General features: G+C 40.3%; 1 protein-coding gene across 1 annotated transcript in view; it reads left to right on the top strand.

The window, feature by feature from the left end:
• ZCCHC14 (zinc finger CCHC-type containing 14) overlaps window positions 1-18,801 on the top strand; it is a 61,270-nt gene extending 42,469 nt beyond the window's left edge. Inside the window, exons 10-14 of the mRNA XM_063438296.1 lie at window positions 1,840-1,931; window positions 14,853-14,983; window positions 15,685-15,828; window positions 15,910-17,319; window positions 18,555-18,801. Coding sequence (XP_063294366.1) covers window positions 1,840-1,931; window positions 14,853-14,983; window positions 15,685-15,828; window positions 15,910-17,319; window positions 18,555-18,610 — 1,833 coding nt within the window. The 3' untranslated portion in view covers window positions 18,611-18,801. The remainder of the gene's footprint in view (window positions 1-1,839; window positions 1,932-14,852; window positions 14,984-15,684; window positions 15,829-15,909; window positions 17,320-18,554) is intronic.
• The last annotated feature ends 4,164 nt before the right edge of the window (window positions 18,802-22,965 follow it).

Below are 22,965 nucleotides of genomic sequence, written 5' to 3'. Positions count from 1 at the left end.
GTTGCCTTTCTCATAGTATTTTTGTTTTAGCCACATTAGGGCCTTCACCTTATCTGCCTGCGTGAGTTGTTTCACCTGGTCCCTTACCACGTTTAGTTGGGCCAGAATGGTCGGGTGCAGGTCACTTTTATGCCTTTTTTCCAAGACTTAATTCCGTCATAGCATCTGTGAGATGCTGTTGTCGTTTTTTGGGGTTTTTTTTGTTTTTTTTTGCCATCGCCAGGCTAATTAAGTGTCCCTGAACGACTGCTTTGTGTGCAGCCCATATGGATATTGGGGATGTCTCCGGGACAATGTCAAGTTCAAAATAGTCACTAGTTTGCCATGTAGGAGTAGTGAATTCAGTTTCCCCGTCCATTGTCGTTTAAGGTGGGGGATAGTCATGGTGAGCGTTCTGTTGGCGTGGTCCGACCATGAGATTGTGCCAATGTCTGTTGCGGTGTTTTGGGGAAGGAAGCGTGGTGAAATCAGGAAGTGGTCGATGCGTGTGGGTGGGAGTAGAAAGTAAAATCTTGTGTGGAGGGGTGTTGCACTCTTCAGAGGTCGAGTAGGTTCTGGGTTTCTAAGAATTGAGCAAACATGGTGTCGTTTCTGTTTGTTCGGTGGTGAGTCTGGTTTTCTGCCTGTCTGAAAAAGGCTGGGACATGAGCTGCCTTACAGTTCTCTTCTATAATAAGTGGAATGTTGGAGTACGCCTGCAGATGTGATGTATAGTGAAGCCAAAAGTTGAGATCTGGAGAAGTTGGGGCGTATATGGAGCTGAATGCATAGTTTGATGTCTCTATATTGCCTTTCACCATGATATATCGGCCTTGCGTGTCTGTGTCCGTGAGAGGGCACAATGTTCTTAGAAACATAGAATGTGACGGCAGATAAGAACCATTCGGCCCATCTAGTCTGCCCAATTTTCCGAATACTTTCATTAGTCCCTGGCCTATCCCACACATGCTTAAACTCCTTTACTGTGTTAACCTCTACTACTTCAGCTGGAAGGCTATTCCATGCATCCACTACCCTCTCAGTAAAGTAATACTACCTGATATTATTTTTAAACCTTTGCCCCTCTAATTTAAGACTATGTCCTCTTGTTGTGGTAGTTTTTCTTTTAAATATAGTCTCATCCTTTACTGTGTTGATTCCCTTTATGTATTTAAATGTTTCTATCATATCATGTCTCGTCTTTCCTCCAAGCTATACATGTTAAGATCCTTTAACCTTTCCTGGTAAGTTTTATCCTGCAATCCATGAACCAGTTTAGTAGCCCTTCTCTGAACTCTCTCGAAGGTATCAATATCCTTCTGAAGATATGGTCTCCAGTACTGTGTACAATACTCCAAGTGAGGTCTCACCGGTGTTCTGTACAATGGCATGAGCACTTCCCTCTTTCTACTGCTAATATCTCTCCCTATACAACCAAGCATTCTGCTAGCTTTTCCTGCTGCTCTATTACATTGTCTGCCTACCTTTAAGTCATCAGAAATAATCACCCCTAAATCCCTTTCCTCAGATTAGGACTCTACCAAATATCCTGTACTCTACCCTTGGGTTTTTACGTCCAAGATGCATTATCTTGCACTTATCCACATTAAATGTCAGTTGCCACAACTCTGACCATTTTTCTAGTTTACCTAAATCATTTGCCATTTGGCTTATCCCTCCTGGAACATCAACCCTGTTACATATCTTAGTATTATCAGCAATAAGACATACGTAAACCTCCAAATTGTTCTTGAATGTCCTTTTATTGGCTCTTTAACGGTTCTGTATAATTTTGGTCGGTCATTCATTATCTATATTTTGTTTTATACCTGTACATCATATTTATTATCTTCTCTTTAGTTTTTGAGCCTCACGGAGGAAGATTTGAATAAATTTGAAACCCTAACCATGGGAGCAAAGAAGAAGCTGAAGACCCAGCTTGAGTTGGAGAAGTAAGCATGCTTCTTGTTCAGTTTGAGCTATTAAAGGAACACTCCAATGCCCATATTAGAAAAACAAATAAATCTAAATCATGTTTAATAGATGCACCCCTTAAATACATTCATGCATTCATTGGGGGAAATGTGTTGAAACAGTTTGCAAAAGCTGCGGTTCTTATGAATTGCAACCTCTGCAAGCCCCTCCCCTTTATCCCCAGAAGAGACTTTTCAGTCTCTTCACGGGAAAATAGCTAATCAGAGGCATCTCATGCGCAGCATACGGGTCTGAGGTATGCAGGGAGGCAGGAGCTCTCAGGTAGAGAGCCATTAGCTCGGGGGAGCTACCTTAAGCAGGCAGAAACACCCCCTGGCTGTTTGACATCCAGGAGGCATGTCACTAATTATTTATAAACTTATGGATGTGGAGTAGTCCTTTAATGGTTGCATATCTTGCCGTGTAGCGTTGACCCCATTCATTGTCAAGAAAATGTTTATCGTTTGAAATATGTGTATTGTGAAACTGAATAACAGCATGAGTTCCTGCGTATGAAATCTTAACAAGTGAGAGAAAAAGCAAAATGAATAATGCACAACATTTTAATTAGGAGAGCCAAGAAATCACCTGACAAGCAGATCAGAATATGGAATATTGAGAGGGAGGGGGGAGGGGGTGTTTGTGTTTTCTTCATTTTGCATGACTTCAGACATGATCTTAAAAACAAAATTGTTAATTTTACACAGCTCTGCACAGCCTGTAAGTTATATTCCACATTTTTGTGAATTACTCCACTTCAGGTAATGAATTAAAATGCAGGCTGTAGCTCACACTAGCTACATTGCCATCATCATTATTATTGGTTTTGTTAGTAAGCCCATGACATTTTCCAGTACCAGTGATATGCATATGCAGCTCTTAACATCTGATCTTTCACATTCTCAGATCTTTCTACCTTCGAGGCCAATTCAGTGGGATGTACATTCATCCTGCAAACGTCTTGTCTTAGTCCTAGACTGTAGGCACACACATGGCATTCTGGGACATTGAATGTATGTGGACAATACATTGACTGAGGGCTGGCAGCACAGATGAGCGCAATCGGACAGGATACCTTACATTTTTGAGCAGTGTTATTCGCCACCAAGCCTTGTTTTACCACAGGTTAGCCCTTTAAATGTTTGCGATGCCAAGACTTGGCAAATAGCTGGAGGCTGCCATAATCCAGTAGGCTGTGACCGTTTGATAGCCTGAAACCAGAGCCACTAGATTGCTAAAGCTCTACTAGATGAACAGGGACACTGGGAATGTGGAAAAGATACGCAGGAATATTGGAACACTGTCCTGAAACTACTTGGAAACGGGCTCTGCTTCTTTTTTATTTATTTATTAATTTCAGTGGTCATGCCATACATGTATTTGCTAGAACCTTCTATTTGATATTTGCAACACTTGAGTAAAATTGCATGATTTATAAAGTACCACAATATTATTTAGCATTACAGATGCCATTCAATGAAAAAAACACACAAACAGGGTTACTCACTACAGTGAGCTAGTAGCCAGGTTTTAAGGATGATTTGCTACTTCTAATGAATGTACACTGCATTTCACAGTACATGGTGTGAATACCTTAATGGCAAACGCAGTCACTTACTGCTGATTTTGGCAGCGATATTCATAGTGTTTCTGTTGTAAATGTGCTGGGCATACTGGTACCAATAGGTAAAATAATAGCAAAAAGCAAGCAACCTTTTATGTGTGCATTATCTAGCTATTTCACTTACATAATGCATTATACAGTGCTGCACAATTTGTTGGCGCTATATAAATAACAATTATAAAACAGGACTCGGATTCCCTGCAATGAGCAATCTCTGTAATAGAAAATCTGGTGTTGGCACTGAGATTTAAAGGACCACTATAGGCACCCAGACCACTTCAGCTCAATTAAGTGGTCTGGGTGCCATGTCCCCCTAGTTTTAACCCTGCAGATGTTTACACTACCCTAGTTTTGTTATGGGTAGTGTATGTTATGTTTACACTACCCTAGTCACCGTTTAGAGGACTGGGGCTCTATAACGTTAGAATACATATTTGTATTACTAACGCTATAGTGTTCCTTTAAAATGTTCTTTGCACAATATGTTTAATCCAAAATCTTAATAATTCATTGACCCCCTTAAGGATCAATGATAGTCTGTCATCACTGCAAACTGTTTTTGTATGATCTTATTCTAAAAAAGGAATGTCCCACTTAATTAGCACCAGTAGGTCTAAATGTAAACTCCAACAGTAAATAAGCACGTTTCATATTGACATAATTTATTTTGGAGCCAATTTGATTGAATGCAAAGTTAAACATTTGGTTCTTAAGGCAAATAAGTTTTATTTTTATTGTTTGCACTAGTTTGCTATTTTGAGCTATGCCCTGCCCAGGAGAGAGAATCTTGAAAGAAAACTTTGTTTTGACAGTTTGTAGAGAAAAGCGAGCGAGACCAGATCTCATTATGTAATATTCTGCCAAACTGAGCATTGCATTTTTACTTATTTTCCCCAATATTCACTGCAACGTGTGCCTCAGTGAAAGAGGATGAGGAACAGCAAGTTTCTAAGCTTTCTACAAAGGAGCATTAAACTTTCATGTTCCTTGGGATACAGATTAATGCCTATCACTCAGTGCCTGGTAGATTTAGGCATTCATTTTTGGATGAACACGTTTTCGTCAATTCGTCCAAAATACGTGGGTGAGTCAAAAATGATCTGCACTCTAGCTGTAGACTTTTAATCAACTTTTAGAAAAGACAATTTTTTGTAATTTTTTTTTTTAAATAATCTTCCTGCTTTTCAATACACTTTGTCCATCTGTAAACAAGTTTTCTTATTCCCTCATTAAAAATGTTTTGGGCTGAGCCGCAAGTCACGAATGCACCGCTGTCTTCACTTAAGATGTGAATTTTCGTCCTCTGGCTGCTTTCAGAGGACCGGTGAGAATCTAATGGAGAAAGATCAGGACTATAGGAAGGATGCTTTAACATCTCAAAAAGTTTTTGCACAGTTTGGGCAGAGGTGAGTGGACGTGCATTGTCATGCAAGATCAAAACGCCGTGTGATAACAGTCCTCTTCGTTTAAGCCAAAGTTTAGGCTTTAGCTTTTCAGTGAGCATCTCACTGTAATGAGCACTGTTGATTGTTGAACCTTTTTGTCTAATAGTGTTCCAATACTTGAGAATCCCAGAACACTGTAAGAATCAATTTTCCAGCTGGTGGTTGAGTTTTGAACTTTTTCTTGGTTGGTTCTTGAGGATGTTTCCATTCCATACTCTGCCATTTACTCTAAGGGCTCGTAGTTATGAATCCATGTCTCGTCACCAGTGATGATTCTTTTTAAGAAAATTTCAGCTTCCTTCAAGTATCAGTCCAAATTTTGTTTGCAGATGTCCAAGCACTTCTAAATTGTTTCGGTACCCATTTCACACAAACTTTTTTCGAAACCCAAGTCTGTCGTGGATTATTTCATAGCCAGAGCGATGACTGATTTGCAAATGATTTTCCACATAATCCACTGTCACTCGTCTATTAGACAGATTCTTTCCACGTGCACACTCAATGTTGCAATCAGTCATGGACAGACGTGCAGCTCCTCCTTCCTTAAACTTCGCTATCCATTCACACACTTATTTGTGACACTTTCTCCATACTCTCAACCACAAAAAACGCATCACTCAGGGCGTGGCCTGACAGCCAAGATGGCCAGTTGTGTTTGTTAACAGCTCCTTCACACTTGAGTTTAATTTAAGAATTTAACACTAAAATCGACTGAAACTCAGCCTGCTGCAGATGGTGGATCGATGCTATATCGAGTGGGCACTTGTGGGTGTCCTTTATAATTTGCTGCACCAATGAATTCCATTGTCCGAATATGCGGCCTAGCGTGACTTGCGGCTTGGTGAACAGGGGAGACTGCCAATCTCCTGACACAGGTCTCGCTTTGATCGGTGACTCGTCTGTTGTCCTGCTGCCCGTTGTTATCCTCTCCCTGCTGGGGAAACTTACACCTTTGCCTCACCTGCTGCCCGTTGTTATCCTCTCCCTGCTGGGGAAACTTACACCTTTCATGCAACATGATACCCTGTTGAAATGCCAAACATATGGTGAGCCTAACATGGCTGCCGCTCCTCAGGAGCCTCAGGACTGTACATTCATCCAGAAATGGAGAGCGTGATTTAATGCTCTGTCAAACGTTATGGAGGCACATTTACCACCGACCGTATACCCCTGCTGTGCCAGTTAGGCTGGAGCCCGCAACAGACACCCAACAGTGTCCTGGGCCGGGGGTCCATCTGAAGAAATCCCCGAGCAGACTTCCGGGCATACGGAGGGCTCACCGACTTGTGAAGCGCCATCGGCACACTCTCAGACAGAACACAGGCAGAGAATCCAGGTCTGTGTGGCTACAGATCAATTGGGCCGCTGCGAGGTGAAAACTCCTGGCACAGAAGACCTCACACAGCACTCCAACATGTAACTTGGCTTGAGCGGCGGGACAGTGTTGATCCTCCAACATACTCCTGCTGCTTCCCACTATTAGTGATTGGATGAAAGGAGACTCATGCAAGAAGGTCAACTACTCTCCTGCACTCACTGGCTGCAGTCGTGTCCTGATATTTTTTATTTTGCTTTTGGCCTGTTGCCTCTTGTCTTTTACCTTATTATTTAACTGCCTGTACACTGAGATCTCCATGCTACTTATAGTAGTGATTTTATTGCAGTTAAATGTTTGCATAGTCTTCTATATTCTGATATTACATGTTGTATTTACCTATTGCAGTAATCCACAGCTCCATAGTTCACTCTGCCTTATCTACACTCACTTTAGCTAAAATTAATAGAGCTGTGTGTTTTGCTGTTTGTTGTTCTTTTACTGTATTTAAGCACAGTGCTCATCTTGTCTATATGTAATCACTCATTACATTAAATGTTTGGAGGGCTTTGTTAGCATTCAAGCTAACTTTATGATCTCTTTACGAATATGTGTGCCTAGCCAGACCACCTACGCTTTAGTCACCCAAAATGGCTACATAATTCTGTTAGCTTACTGAATATTGTGTAAAACACCCTCTCTAGACATATCCGCTTAGCCTGATGATCTTTCTTTTTCTTTAAAAAAGAAAAAAAAAATGTGCAGTTTTCTGGCACAATTCAAACTCGTATGGGGTTTGTCCCTTAAGTATTTCCATTAAGGTCAGCTTGTCGGATAGTGTTTCACATCTGAGAATAAGATCGCGTGGCGCTGATTGTGGGGCTCTTGGCGATTTGGCAATTAGGTATACACCGTCAAATGAAAAATATTTGGCTTGTTTATTAATCCTTGTGAGATGGCCATAAGGATACCACAAAGGAGTGATATACTTAACGGCTCCCTAATTTGGTACCCTTACATATGGCAATCCCACAAAGGTAACAATTTGGGGAGTTTTCTACTGCAAGATGCAGCCATGGCACATGTTTATTTTAGAATTTAATGATTCAAGAAGTTGGATAGAGGGTTTAATTTAGTCCTGCGCCTTAAAAGCAAAAAAAAATTTAATCTGGGGATTTTGTTCCCACAGACCTTGTTTTAGAAAATGGGCATGAGGATACAACAGGTCAGTGAAGCCATATCAAAATTGTAATAAGTGTGAGGCTACAGACATAACATGATGTGATGGATAATTCAGTGAGAAAATTTATATAAGAGGATGTTATTTGAAAGAGACGAGAGCCTAAACGTGGAATTGCTGACAATAGTAGGCTACATTTGTAAAAATGGACAGTCATTTCTGGAAAGAGAGCGAAAATAGACTGTCTGGTAAAGTAATTGAAAAAGGGGTTAACGAAGTGATGAAATGTAATAGGTTATTGGAAAGGGAGGTTTAATGGTTTTAAGGATTGGATTAAATGGACAAAGTGTATTTTGAGAACACGAGCGATCTCAGAGGGAAATTGAAATCTGGAGACAAGATCGTGAATGTGTTGGATAAATAAAGGGAAAATATCGACATAACATGCAAACTATCTCAAAAGACATTATTGTTTCTTCCTGGCAAGTGTAAGGAGATCGCTGCTATTTTTGGCGTCTCATTACCCTACCATGCGTTTCCACTAGTCCAGACACTGTTCAGTTTTAGAGCGTGACCTCATCCTGGCACTCCACCTTGTGAGTGCGCTCTGTGTGTCCTGTACTCTACTGCTAATGCAATCCAGATAATTCCAGAACAAAGCCATGCTTAGGCCAAGATTCAGTCTTTTATTTTTCTATTTTGCTGTATAATAATTTTGCTGTAATTTCATGAATTTATAAACTGTCATTATTACCTGTATATCATGTATGCAGATATTTAAAACCTTTTAAATGTTATAAAATAACTGGAACTCATTTACCAAAGAAGCTGTCTGTGAACGCACAAGGGTCGTCCTTGGATTGACAAAGGAACCATGCACAGGTGAATGTTATCTGAGATCACTCGAGATGAAGACCAGCATTGCCTGGTGCGACATGGCCTTGACCAAAGCACTAACATATCTGGGTAGAGATGAATGGCTGTACATGTAACAGAAGCTATAACACCTTGGATCCATTCACAGGAGCAGCGATACTGCAAATAACTGGAGTTAACAGTATCCGGTGGATTGTGACTGATAGAGTGAAACTAGAACTACTTAATTACTGCTCTACAGCGGAACAGGGACCCTGGTAAGTTTGAACAGTTAGGCGAGAATATTGGAACACAGTACTGAAACATAAACAACTGGAATTAGTTAGAAACACGATTCACTAGAAGGGTTGATACCCAGGAAAGATGAAGCACTTAACAAAGGATTGCTAGAACCGGCTGAAACCTGGAACTTAGTGCTTTGAAGAATCCAAAAACAATGCTTTGTTCATGGACTCACTGTAAATGTATGTCAAGTACACTTTAGAATCTTTGAGAAAGTCTCAAACTCTCCTCCCAAATACACTGCCTGGCCAAAAAAAAAAGTCGCCACCAAAAAAAAAGGTCACAAACTCTAATATTTTGTTGGACCGCGTTTAGCTTTGATTACAGCACACATTCGCTGTGTCATTGTTTCAATAAGCTTCTGCAATCTCACAAGATGTATTTCTGTCTAGTGTTGCATTAATTTTTCACCAAGAATCTTGATGATGGGAGAGTCGGACCACTGTGCAAAACCTTCTCCAGCACATCCCAAAGATTCTCAATGGGGTTAAGGTCTAGACCAGGGTTCCTCAAACTCTGGCCCCCCAGATGTTGCTGAACTAGAACTCCCATGATTCTCTGGCTATCTATGTAATTCAAAGAATCATGGGAGTTGTAGTTCAGCAACATCTGGGGGGGCCGGAGACCCCCAGACTCTGTGACTCTGTGGCCTAGACTCTGTGGTGGCCAATCCATGTGTGAAAATGTCTCATGCTCTCTTTCACAATTCTAGCCCCATGAATCCTGGCATTGTCATCTTGGAAAATGCCTGTACCATAAGGGAAGAAAAAAATCCATTGATCATTCTTTAGGCACATAATGTTGCTGAACCTAGACCTGGCCAACTGCAGCAACCCCAGATCATAGCACTGCCCCCACAGGCTTGTACAGTAGGCACTAGGCATGATGGGTGCATCACTTCATCTGCCTCTCTTCGTACCCTGATGCACCCATCATTCTTGAACAGGGTTAATCTGGACTCAGACCACGTGACCTTCTTCCATTGCTCCAGAGTCCAATCGCTATGCTCCCTAGCAAATTGAAGCCTTTTTTTTTCCGATTAGCCTCACTGATTAGTGATTTTCTTAAGGCCACACAGCTGTTCAGTCCCAATCCCTTGAGTTCCCTTCGCATTGTGCGCGTGGAAATGCTCTTACTTTCACTATTAAACATAGCCCTGAGTTCTACTGTTTTTCTACAATTTGATTTCACCAAACGTTTAAGTGATTGGGGATCACGATCAAGCTGGATTTTTTTCCAACTCCATTTCTTCCTCGAAAACTATGGTTCCCCACTATCCTTCCCGTTTTTAATAATGTGTTGGACCGTTCTTAACCCAATTAGAATAGTTTCTGCAATCTCCTTAGATGTTTTCTCTGCTTGATGCATGCCAATGATTGGACCCTTCTCAAACAGACTAACATCTTTTCCACGACCACGGGATGTGTCTTTCGACATTGTTGATTAAGAAATGAGACGCTACTCATTACATCAGTTGATAATCGCCCATGCAGTAACTATTCAATAGGAGGCTCTTACCTATTCGCATAGTTAAATCCAGGTGATGACTTTTTTGGGGGGGGGGGGGGGGGGCAGGCAGTGTATATTGCCATCTTCTACTTTACAAATTCTGACTGACAGGATTTCTTTAAGGTACTCCGCACGACACACAACTTGTAGTAGTGGTAGTGAGAAAGCAAAATAATAAATGTGTCGCTAATGGAGTAGATGCCAAAGGCCGGGCTTCCAGTATATCAGTAGGACAGAAAAAAGTCAATAATCCACAAGGAAAAGTTGACTAAACTTAAACCTTAACTTTTAATACTACGGATAAGACACACATCAGTCGTCGAAATGAAAGGAAAAATAAGAAAAGAAGATTGTATATATGTATGTATGTATGTATGTATACAATCACACAAAAATAAATTCAGCACGGAAGCAAAGTGATAATAGTCCAAAAGCAGTTGGAACACCAATATGGAGTCGCTCTCTTTTCCGATCAGAAAATTGGATAAAAACAGGGGGGTAGGTGCAGCGCTTCAGTAATCCTTGACAAGGTATATGTGAAGAGAACCAGAGAAGGTAAAACTGTAGTGATGATAAATAAAATATAAAAGATGTGCACACTTTCCTGGAGCTTCAATACAGCTCCAGTGTATGCGCCTGGGCAGAATAATCCCCGCCTATGGATCAAGTTCAGAGGCAATTCTTCAAGTTATAGATGTGGTAGGGGGTATCCTCATAAAAAAACAAGCAAATAAAAATCGTATATGGTGAAGTATGTAGAGCCATGAAGCAAGGGTAGGTAAAAACTATAAAATGTGCACTCACGTGTAATGGAGCCGTAAAACCTGGCTCCTCTGATAGCGCTTGAAGTGGTATGATCCCCACTCAAGGATACAGGTGTAAAAGCAAATTCTTCCCTCCGTCTATATGTGGAGATAAACAAACAGAACCACAATAGTGTACACCGTAAAAAAGGAGTGTAAGCAGAAATAAATAATTTAAGCCTACTCACATGCTAATGAGCAAGTTCCGGTTTGCTCAATCCAAAGTGCTTGGGTGGTATGATCCCCACCAGGGATATAGCTCCAAACAATCCGACCGCAGCAAAGTATGGGCCAATTAAAAAAGTACTTTAATGTTAAAAAAGTGTGTGTGTGTATATATATATATATATATATATAATATATATAAATTATACGAATATCCTGAGTCGTGGCTAGAATAGCGAGTAAATTTTCAGCTAAACAGTGATATGGTAACTCTGCAAAAAACGGCATACCATAAAAACCTAAAGAGTAAGGCAGTGTAGAGGTGCCTAATCTAGCCACAGACCCAGGGAGACATGGACCATAACTATACTATAATGGTATATAATCTGATAGTCATAAATGCCTAAAAATACTGGACATGGTAGTGTGCTCTATAAATAATGTCCAAGAGGATGGTCAACATCCAGCAATAATAAGATACTAATATCACCCCTCTGTCAGTCCGTACATTGGCTTTATGTATCCTATAGGAGTCAATTCAAAGTGATAACCCATACCTATAAAGCATTGAACAATTCTAGCCCCTCTTATATCTATTCACAGATCCATAAGTATGCCCCTTCTCGGTCTCTCCGCTCTGCCCGTGACCTTCTCCTGTCCGCTGCCAACTCACGCTTGCAGGACTTCTCGCGGGCGCTGCTTTCTTTCAGGAGGAGTTTGTGGCCCAACACGTAGAATCAAGTCAACTAGAAAAACGCCTTACTGGGCCTTAGAATGGTCGGACTTAACGTAGAAACAATAGTCAGAAACAAGCCGAAGTCAGGGACACAGACAGGAGCATAAACGAGAAGACAAAGCTAAAGGGTCAGGGATACCAGAAATACGGATATTCAGAATAAGCCAAAATCAAAAACCAGGAATAATAATACCAAACACTCTTGGATAACCAAAGAAGTGGAAACCACGACAGGGCAAGGAAGAAATAAAGAAATGGGCTTATATAGCACTTCCCTATAATTCATTGGTGGACAGGATCACCTGACTCCAGAACGTGCGTGCGCGCTCTTTGTGTGGCCACACATGCACGTTTGCGTGACCTCTAACCCTGATGGCGGCAGGGCTATATCTTATTCTGCTTTTACAGCGGCCGGTGTCCATAGGAATGCCGCGCTCGATAGGAATGGACATGTTGTGGTGTCGTGGGCCAGGAGCCGTGACACCTTCCTATGGAATAGCCTGCCTACCACCATCAGACTCTCCCCTAGTCTTCAATAGTTTAAGAAGTGCCTTAAAACCTATCTCTTTAGGAAAGCTTATGGCCTCCCAGAGTAACCTCTACCTCACATACCTGTCTCTTGCTCTCTCCTAAAGGACAGTATTTTACTCTCTCCTCCAGCACTGCTTCACTCCCACTTTATTTGATTGCTATTTCCTGTCCTAATGTGTTTTATACCCCACCTCCTATAGACTGTAAGCTTGTTTGAGCAGGGTCCTCTTCATCCCATTGTACAGCGCTATGGAATCTGATGACGCTATAAAAATAATAAAATAACCGATCGTTCCTGTAAGTTTACTTGTAATTGTCCTATTTATAGTTAAATCCCCCCTCTCATAATATTGTAAAGTGCTACGGAATCTGTTGGCGCTATGTAAATGGCAATAATAATAACAGAGATGCAATAGCTGTGCTACAAATGACAGCTATACAAAGTATCTAAATCCCTAATCTGAAGCAATAGATATAGGAACAGGAAGAAATAGTGGAGTGTCTGTATCGGGAAAGATAATCTATACTGAATCTGTGCCTTCAAGGGCACCCTTAACCCCGAAAAAAAACTAGGATCCTATATATTGGTAGGGGGAGACCTCCCCCCTGCGTGTCCAAATGTACGAACTGCCGAGGACACTGGATTTAAAGCTAGTACTACTCTTGACCATATAGTTGAAAACTGTTATCCTTCCCCCGAAATGCAAGGTAGGATACAAACATACCGTATATACTTGAGTATAAGTCGACCCGAATATAAGTCGAGAACCCTAATTTAACCCCCCAAAAATGGGAGAACTTATTGGCTCAAGTATAAGACTAGGGTGGGAAATGCAGCAGCTACTGGTAAATTTCTAAATAAAATTATATCCCCCAAAAATTATATTAATTTAATATTTATTTACAGTGTGTGTGTATGTGATGCAGAGCCTTGGTGGGGGGTGGGCATTTTTATTATTTTTTTTAGTTATTATTTTAATATTCATTTTTTTTTTATATTTTATTTTATTATTATTACAAAATAATTGTCTCCCCTCCCTGCTTGTTAGCTGGCCAGGGAGGGGGGCTTTCACTCCCTGGTGGTCCAGTGGTGTGCACTGTGTAGGAGGGGGGCTGGCAGCGAGTTGTTACTTAACTTCACAGCAGCTCCTGTCAGCTCCCTTCTCCTCTGCGCCGGTCCGTGCAGCTTCCTTCTCCTCCAGTGTAAGTCTCGCGGCCGCGCGAACTCATGGCAACGCTCTGACCCCGCTGCTGTCGCGAGACTTGCAGTGGAGCTGACCTGGGAGCTGCACGGACCGGAGGTGAGAGAAGGGAGCTAACAGGAGCTGCAGGAAAGGTAAGTAACAGCTCGCTGCCAGCCCCCAACAGCCCCTTGTCTGTATTATGGCAATGTAAGTTGCCATAATACAGACAATTGACTAGAGTATAAGTCGAGTTGGGGTTTTTCAGCACAAAAAAATTGCAGAAAAACTCGACTTATACGAGTATATACGGTACGTAAAATAAAGTCATTAAAAACATGAATGCAAGCTCACTCCTGATACAGTGGCTAAGGTATGCACCTGTCAGATCCCCTGACGCTCATTTCGCCACTATGGCTCATCAGAGGGGAACCGGACCAGAACTCTGTGTCCGGTTTATAAAGGGGAGAAGTGATAGATCATTGGTTTGTTTTAAAACATGTAGCACCAATGGGGTGTCTTGAAAGATATTCATAATGATTGAACAATTAACCCTTCGTTTGTTGCCGCAAAGGGGGTACGTGCTATTCAACCCCTTAAGGTGCCCAAATTAGGACAAGTAAATGAACAGCTATGTTTCTTCCAACAAGTATATTAACAGACGGGATATTCAATTTAATGAACAAATTAATGTTGGGTTTAGGACTGTAGGTGTCATTGGTAACTTTTGGTAATGATGAAATGTTTGATTAAGGAATAATGTTTGATTAGACAAATTTACATGTTGCAAAAATGGAAACTTCCAACTTCTGACAGGTTGGAGATTGTGAAGTGACACTTGGGAATACTATTACTGCAAATAGAGGTATTCTGTAAAAAGCGTGACCTAGGCAGCGTGATATGTCTGCCATATCTGCCTTAGTCTGTATTGGTCATTAGAATCATTGAATCTATTTTCCATCCAGCATCAGCAAACCAAGAATGTTGTCACAGGGTGTGCATCCAATGCTTCAAGGGAAGTAATAGATTTGCGGATTAGGATTATTGCTGCAAGCAACTTCTCTCCTAAATGCCACTGTTTGCATTTCATTTGATAAATATAATCAGCTTGATGACTTAGCATGCAGAAGTTAGGTCTGCAGTGAGGACTCGGTCTCGATGCTGGAATTAAGGCAATGTTATGTTTTTAAAGGTTGTTTATTAAAAAAAAAAAAATGATACGTTTTAAGTTTCTTCTGTTTTTACTTCTCAGGGAGAAGTCGGAGAAGAAGTGCCTAAATCCAGCTCCATGTACTTCATTTAGCAGCAGTGGTGGAGTGGCAAGAGTCCCCCCAACTAGCCATGTTGGGCCAATACAGAATGTGCACTGTAGCCATTCTGCAGGTAACCAGTATGAGTGTGTTGGCACATGTTTTTAGACTTTTTTGTTCTTTGTCCAGGATGAAATGTTTGGGGTAGTAAGCCCTTCAGCGGGGGCTGATTTGCAGCACATATGATTTGGTCTCCAATGACCCACTTAGAGGAAAACTATCACTGATTAAGCTTTTTAATATTCTATCGACGTGTCCTTTATATTTACCAAAAGCCTTTGAGGTCTAAAAAAAAAACAACGTAGAAAATGATACCTGTATTTAACTCTTCCTTATGGCATTGATTACAGTTCTGTGTTGGTCATTAGAGAGAGGAGGAGAAAACAAATAATGTTCTATTGCAGCGTGTGCCAGAACAGAATGTACTTGTGGGGGTCACTTGCTAAATTTGAATATACATTTAATATAAAGCAGAGTATCACATGAATAAAAAACAAAACACAAGTTATAGATGGTTCCTCTTCAAAATATGTCCTGATTTTAGCACTCTGTGGGTAGAATGGTCTATCTTTTTTTAGAGATATTAAACGGTGAAAAAACAAATCTCGGTTTGTACTCATATCTTAAACAAAACAAAAATCAAAAACAGAGTGTTGGCTGTTAACTAATGCTTCTAATCGAAATCATGCATGTACGTATAACTCCAATTAAACGAAGATTGTTTGGAAAGTTTCTTAGTGGCCGTTATTTTTTTTATCTGTTTAATTTTCATAGAGCTGTCTGTAGATATTGAGCCTGCAAATCATCCTATGCCTCAAGAGGGCAGTTCATTTTCAGACTACTCCAGCTCCCCTTCCAGCCCCATGGGACTCCAAGCGCGAGAGGAAAGCTCTGACAGTGCAGAGGAAATGGACAGGCGTAAGGAACTTTCTCCCCTGCCCCCTTTTCATAGGTGTGAGCATGCTAGGTGACTAATACCTTGTTTTGTTATGTTTTTAGGTCTTGGGAGACACTTGGATTGTGGAGAGAAGGAAAAGTCTGTCTTGTTGGTGAATCACTTTACTTCAAATTCAGTGCGCCCAACAGCTCAGGTTTTGCCAGTTCAGAATGACACCGGCTCCAGCCCATCCAGCCATCACCCTCTGCCACTTCAAATCATGACAGCAACATCCTCTCACATTGCCCCTCTGCACCTTATGAACACATTGCACAAATCAGAGAGGGGAAACTCCGAACATAAGTTGCTTCAGTCTTCACACTCCCTTTTATCTTCAGAAGAAAGAAGCAAAAGTTTGTCTGGAAGCAGAGGCACCATCAAATTAGAAAAAAGCTTTGGAAACATGGTTCTTGATGTGAAATCCTCATCAAGTCAATTGCAACCTTCGCAGGTTCTTTCCGTATTGCCTGAGAGCAATGCCATGCAACAGACTGTTGGCTTTAGTTTTCGGGCCAAGATGGGAAGTTCGGTTTCTGGAGACAGAATAATTAAGCCAGCTCAACAACCAGCACTTATGGTGGACAGCAGTGCTCCTGCCACAGTGTCATCCACTCCAGTCTTCCATGTTGCACGTACACCAGTCAAACTTCTTGTAACCTCTTCTGACTCTTCCTTGGTTGGACAAACATGCTCCAGTGTCTCCCCTGCAATAATAAGCCCCAGAAACGTTCTTTATACAGCCAATACCAAAGTTGCCTTTTCTGCCATGAGTGGCATGCCAGTAGGCCAAATGCCAGGCAACTTCTGTGCAAATAGCACTGCCTCTTCAGGCACCCTTGCCTCATCATTTGCCAATGTGGCCAACCTCCCAAGCTGCCCAGCTCCCAGTTCAAGCCCTACAATTTCTTCAGCATCTGAAACCAACTATTACAGTGGCAGTGGGTCTACACCTACAGTAAACATCCAGATAACAAACCAGACTCCTACCCACCACCATGTCCATCACCAACAGTCACAGCAACAAGCTGGGTGCACAGTGTGCAGCTCCTGTGGCTGCAGTAGGAACTGTGGCTCAGGAAATATGTCTGTAAATTATGGCAATTACTTCCAACATCCCTTTTCTGGACCCTCTATGTTCCCATTCTCTCTTCTACCCTTCAGCCCAGTGTGCAATAATGGCTACATCAACACCCAGCAATACAGCAACAGTGCCACATTTCCTGTAGTACACACTCCCTACAACAATAGCCTAAATCCAGATGCCATGCTTACGGGGCAGCCCAGCTTCACCTTGCCTCCAATGCAGAACTTTATAACTGGCACAGCAGGGGTGTACCAGCCTCAGGGAATGATGGGCTCCATCAATGGCACAGCTCACAAAAAAAATGGAAACCTTTCATGTTATAACTGTGGTGCCAGTGGCCACCGAGCTCAGGACTGTAAGCAGCCGTCAATGGATTTTAATCAGCAAGGTAAATACTGTGGTTCATTGCAGTATCAATGCGAAATATGAAGGGGTAGGGGTCAATTTATATTCTATATCACACATGTTTGAGACCAACCAATTTATGTCCATGTCAGGCTGTGTGTGGTGGGTGTTTATTTTAAAGGAACACTATAGGGTCAGGAACACGGACATGTATTCTTGACTCTATAGTGTTAAAACTACCATGTAGGTGGCTTGCCTTCTATCTCCCTACCTGTGCTGACAGTTTAATATGTGCAAACATCCCTGGCTCTTAAATTCTTGATAAACTCTTACTGATGTTACTGATAACCATGGATACAAATAAAATTGCAAGAGTTGCTCCTTTATTTATTTACCTTATCCCAGCGCTGTTGTCCGTCAGCGCTGGGTCAAAGGTCTGCCTTCTCCTTCGTTCTGCAATGAGCGGTGTCTAATGCGCATGCATCAATGCTTTCCTATGGCGAAAAATCTGACGCTGGCTGGAGGTCCTCATGCAGAGAGCAAGGACGTCCAGCGTCGGATAACGGACCAAAAGTCCGTTCTCGTTCCGGATGCGCATCCAGTGGCTGTTTAACATTGCAGCACTAGGGACACAGCACCCAGACCACTTCAATGAGCTGATGTGGTCTGGTTGCCTACAGTGTCCCTTTAAAGTGAAGTTGTAGATAAAAAAAACTTAAAAACCCTAAAAGCTCCAATATGCATTAAATACACCATATATCCTAGACCTAGATACATGTGTTCTATATAAACTATGGATTTATTCCCCTTTACACCGTTCCAGCGCCTCTTCGTGTAATACCCAATGGCAGATATGTCACCACATTCCTATACTACCTAGACGCCACTAGAAGCGCCGGCTGCACAGTTTCCATAACATTTGCAGTGCGTGTGCTGTGGTTGCTATGCTTAGGAGAGAGGAGATGGAGCTCCTGCGGAATGTCTTTATTGCTATCCCTAGTCAGTCAAAGCCTCTGCATTTATTGTCTGCCAAAGCATTGACTGACAGCTGGGAGAAAAAACTATTTTTTAAAATTTTTCTCCCATCTATAAATGTGCTAGCAAACCTGCTATCACAGAGTATAGATTACATTGGTATGCTCCTTCAAAGATCAAGTACAGGTATCCTTTAGGGCTTGAACCTTGGTATTCTTACACCTAACTCTGTGATGTAAATGCACGAAGTATATCATGACTCCTTTACATGTAACATCTTTCATCATCCCTCCTGTCTTACAGGTGCTTTCCGTCTTAAGTATGCGCCACCGTCAGATGGCCTGGACTCTGCGGATTAAGCCTTTGCAATCAAGACGTGATAAATTTTCTGAGCTTCAATCAGATGTATCCCGTCTAAAGGTGCTTTTATTTTTACCCAGACTGGAGTGAAACATCTTCAGGGACTCGTGTTTATACCTTGCCAAATTCTGCTTTAGGATATTGTTTTACTTTTTTAATGGCAGCATAATGTACCTGGCTTTGTGTGTGTTTTTTTAACATTTAGTATGGGGGAAGATAAACGGTTTCACTGATGAAGAGTTTAGCATTCTTATTTTTTAATTCATGATGAACCTGTTTGGGCAGCTACTGTATAATGTCAAAGCAGAGTCTAAAATTTCCTCCAAGTGAGGAAATAGTCTTGAGCATTGTTTGTTTGGTCGGCTGCGTTGAACGCATCTTGTGCTACATAATAACTCATCAGGAAGTAATCACTGGGACTTTTTTTTTTCTTTGCGGATTGCACTAGGGAAGAATGTATCCTTTTTTTTTTTTCTGGAAACTAAGTTTTACCAAGATATAAAAGAACCGTAGAAAACAATTGATTGTTGTGAACTTGGCCATTTACATTTGTATCAAAAGACTGACCTAAAAAAAAACCCACAAAAAAATAAAACATTTAGGGGGAAAAAAAAAAACACAAATACTACAATTTTTTATTTTTACGTTGGCCGCCTACATTATATATTTTAATACTAAAACCTTTTGAGGAAATGTTGCACTTTAATGCTGATTTTTTTATTTTTTATTTTTTTTTTTACATTTTTATGGAACATCATCAGAGTTTTGTCCAAACTGCAATATGTTTGATGAAGAAATAGTTTCCATGGAGAAAACCATAAAAAGACTACTTGCTCACCACCATGTTAATAATACACAACTGTGGACTTTATCGATAGAATAGTGACTACCGTCAGACATAGTTTTGAGTTTTTTGATAAATGGCATTCTTCCAAAACAAAACAAAAAAAGGGCTTTATTATTATTTTTTTTTTTTTTAATATGTATTACATAGTATTTAGAACTACAAAGAAATGAACAGGTCTGTCTGACGCATTTCAACATTTTCCCCCTTCTTGAAAAATAATCAGTAAGCAATTCTCTAGGGAATTATATTGTGATCTTTTTTTGTTTTTGTTTTTTATTATTATTTTTCCGCTTAGAACAAATTTACTTTTAGAAATATCAGCATATTCAGTTTTGGTTGGTTTTCTGAAACTCTGTTTTAAGGGACATCAAACATCTGTGAAAAAAAAAATATAACACTTTAAAATATTAAACGGGCTGCTGTTGGTCCCAGGCATCTAAATGCATTAACTGGATACAGATTGAATGCGCACTAAACCCGTGATCACTGCACAGGAGTCGGGAAGAGGGGACTCTGGGACTTGGCTTCCGTGAAACCAAAGATAGCGATGTGGTGTTGATAATCAACAAGAATGTTTGTCCCCAAAACACTTTACATGGCTAATATTTGTTACCCAATGTATATTTGTGACCTGCTAAATTAACTCCTTTAAAAGTTTAGCCTTAGGAACCATTAAACATTTTTAAAAATAATTGCCATTTAATAATTGAATGATATTGCCATCAGTGATATTTAAAAGGAAAAAAAAATATGAAATGCCTGGGGACATGTTGATTGTACTGTGTTCTGCAACAAATTAGTTGTTACACAGTGTGCACACTACAGAGATGCTAAATCTCAGTCTGTACTACAGTATATTTTATAATCCACAAAATGTGTGAAGTGTTTTTAATCCCCTTTACGCCTATACACGGCTCTTCAGGTATTTATAAAATATGGACTGTTGATTAACAAAGTTGCAGCAGCAGAAACCTACGTCACTACTTCCCTTCAATGGCAAATAAAGAGTTTATTTTACAAGATATTATGCAGGGTTAGCAACCTGAACAGTTTGCTTTAATTCCCACAATCAGCTGATGGCTGCTTTCTGTGTTTTGAGCTGGGTGAAGCCTTCTGGCAGTGGTATCCAATGTCCGTGGGGTAGTGAAACAGCATAATGGGTGTTACATATTGATGGGGATTGTTTTCCTCCGTTGCCATATTCCCACACTCGGATTTTGCCGTTTTAACTATTGGCTATTTTACGGAGCAGGGATAGAACTTCTCTAATAATATATCTAATAAAAAAAAGGTCAAAACTGTAATTGTTTTCTATAGCAGTGTTAAATTCTTAGGAGAGACCAGACATGAGCTGAAAAGGTCACCAAGCCTTAATATGTTTCAAAAGATGCCATGACCACCAGCGTGTGATGTTTGCCGGACAATATAAAAACGAGACGCTGTCTTGAATTTATAAATGTTTACTATTTTAACGCTCTTTGATGGTCTTTTTGCCATAGACTGATGTGCGCTGAAAGCCAAACGTTTTGTTTTTATTTTTTAAACTTGAACTGTATTTAATTACATAGGAATATTATTGTATCTATATTTAAAGTTAAAAAAAATATTAACAGTTTGTGTCCCATTTATATGTTTGATTAACCCGTGCACAAAAAAAGCAGATTTGGATGATACAGTAAACCGTACTGGTTATAGTGTTTTTAATGGTTTATTTCATGCTGCCTAAAAATAATGATATCAATGGTTCCACTACATTATTTGGGGAAATGCCATTTTCTTTAGCAGTTATTTCTGTTACAGATTCAATCAGTGATATTGAAACATTTTTTTTGTTAAGTGATGGTGTTGCCAAGCTGCACTATTTCTAAATACGATATTTTAAAGAAATTTGTACGCACCTTTTGTTTTAACCTTTCTCTTGCTTTATATGGGTCTTCAAAGTAGAAAAAAAAATGTGTGCTTTCTCAACTTAAATATGTCTTCTAACCTGCAAGGTGTTGCCCTATTGTAAATGTAGCTATAATCACAGAATAATATAAATGTTTTGGCTGCTTTCTGAACATGACATTGACTGAGATTTGCTAGGGGTCGATGATGTTCACCAAAGTAGAGTTATTGATTGGCTAATACACATCCAAACGCACCTTTCCTGCTAGTTGGAGTGTGCTTTGTGAACTCGCCATTGATATCCACTTGCAGCTTTTCCCATTTAGAATTAACATTGACTGCTGTGCGTTTAGACGTCGACACGGCCAATAGAGGTTAGGAGCTCAGGTTAAATGCATTGTGCATTCAACTAGCCTGGGTCTACATTTGCGAAGAAACCCAGGATAATTTAGCTCCAGTATTACACTGAAAGATGTCTCTCAGACCAGTACAACTCATGGCAAACTACTAAAACTATACCTGCTTTCATTTTGATGTCCTTTAACTCAGGACATTCCAGCTGAGGGTGAACATCCCAAGTAGATAGCACATGGCAAAAGTTAACTTGTTATTAATCTATGATGAGAATATTGAGAATACAAATATTAACTTAAGTATTTTGTCAACTCAAGAGGAAATGTATTATGTTTTCTCTCTAAACAGTTGTAAAATAGAAAAGAAGGGAGGCAGCACTATTGCAGAAACAAAAAGCAAAGTATGCATTGTTTATTGGGTTGAGAAGACTAGTTTATTGGCCTGTTCCATGCTTCCCCCATTGGAGCTATCGCCATCAACTTTAGATAATGGTGAACATTTTATATAAAGGGACCGTATTATTCCAAAGCCAGCTGGATGTGCAGTACTTTGCCTTTGGTTAATTTGGTATATGTTGTAACTGTAGTTTGCCATGAAAATGGCTTTGAATCACATTCTTTACATTCAGAATAAGATTATTCTGTGATCCACTTTTGTGAAAATAGCTCTGTTATTTTTCATGAAGCTATCCTTTGACATCACAACTGCCTTCTGAAAATAAATACAGGACGTGTCATAAAAATCAACTTTACAAATGATCCTGGAGCATAATGACTTTGAGTCAGATGTGCCTGTTTCACATGCATTAAGATTTGCCAGATTCCTAAAATATCGCATATTGGGTTCATAATCTGGGATCCCACTGAATTGTAAAGATAATTTTAAAAGAAAACTAACTTTATTTTATTACGTAAAAAAAAACAAAAAGCTAGCTTCTGGTATAGCCCCTGCATCATATTGTAAGGCATTGATCTGATACTTTAATCCAGTTTCTCTCCTGGCTTACTGTTGTTTCATGGGGGCAGCCATCTTTAAATCCTCCTTAAAATAAATCTATCAAAATAGGGATCTTCAAACACACGTGGGATGTGTGTGTAAGTGAATCACAAGTATAAACCTACTGTTAGTAGGTTGGAATAAAAATCTTGTTTGAAATGTGAGTTACACGTATTCAGCAGATGGTATCCGGTTCTGTTAATAACTGGTTCACAGTGGAGATTCCCATTTATTTGATTAAGGGGTTAACATTGATGCAGCGCAGGAGAT

The sequence above is a fragment of the Pelobates fuscus genome, chromosome 12 (genome assembly GCF_036172605.1).
Source record: "Pelobates fuscus isolate aPelFus1 chromosome 12, aPelFus1.pri, whole genome shotgun sequence".
NCBI classification, from domain to species: Eukaryota; Metazoa; Chordata; class Amphibia; order Anura; family Pelobatidae; genus Pelobates; species Pelobates fuscus.
Note: the sequence above shows the minus strand (reverse complement) of the source record. Positions and strands in the feature narration are given on the sequence as shown.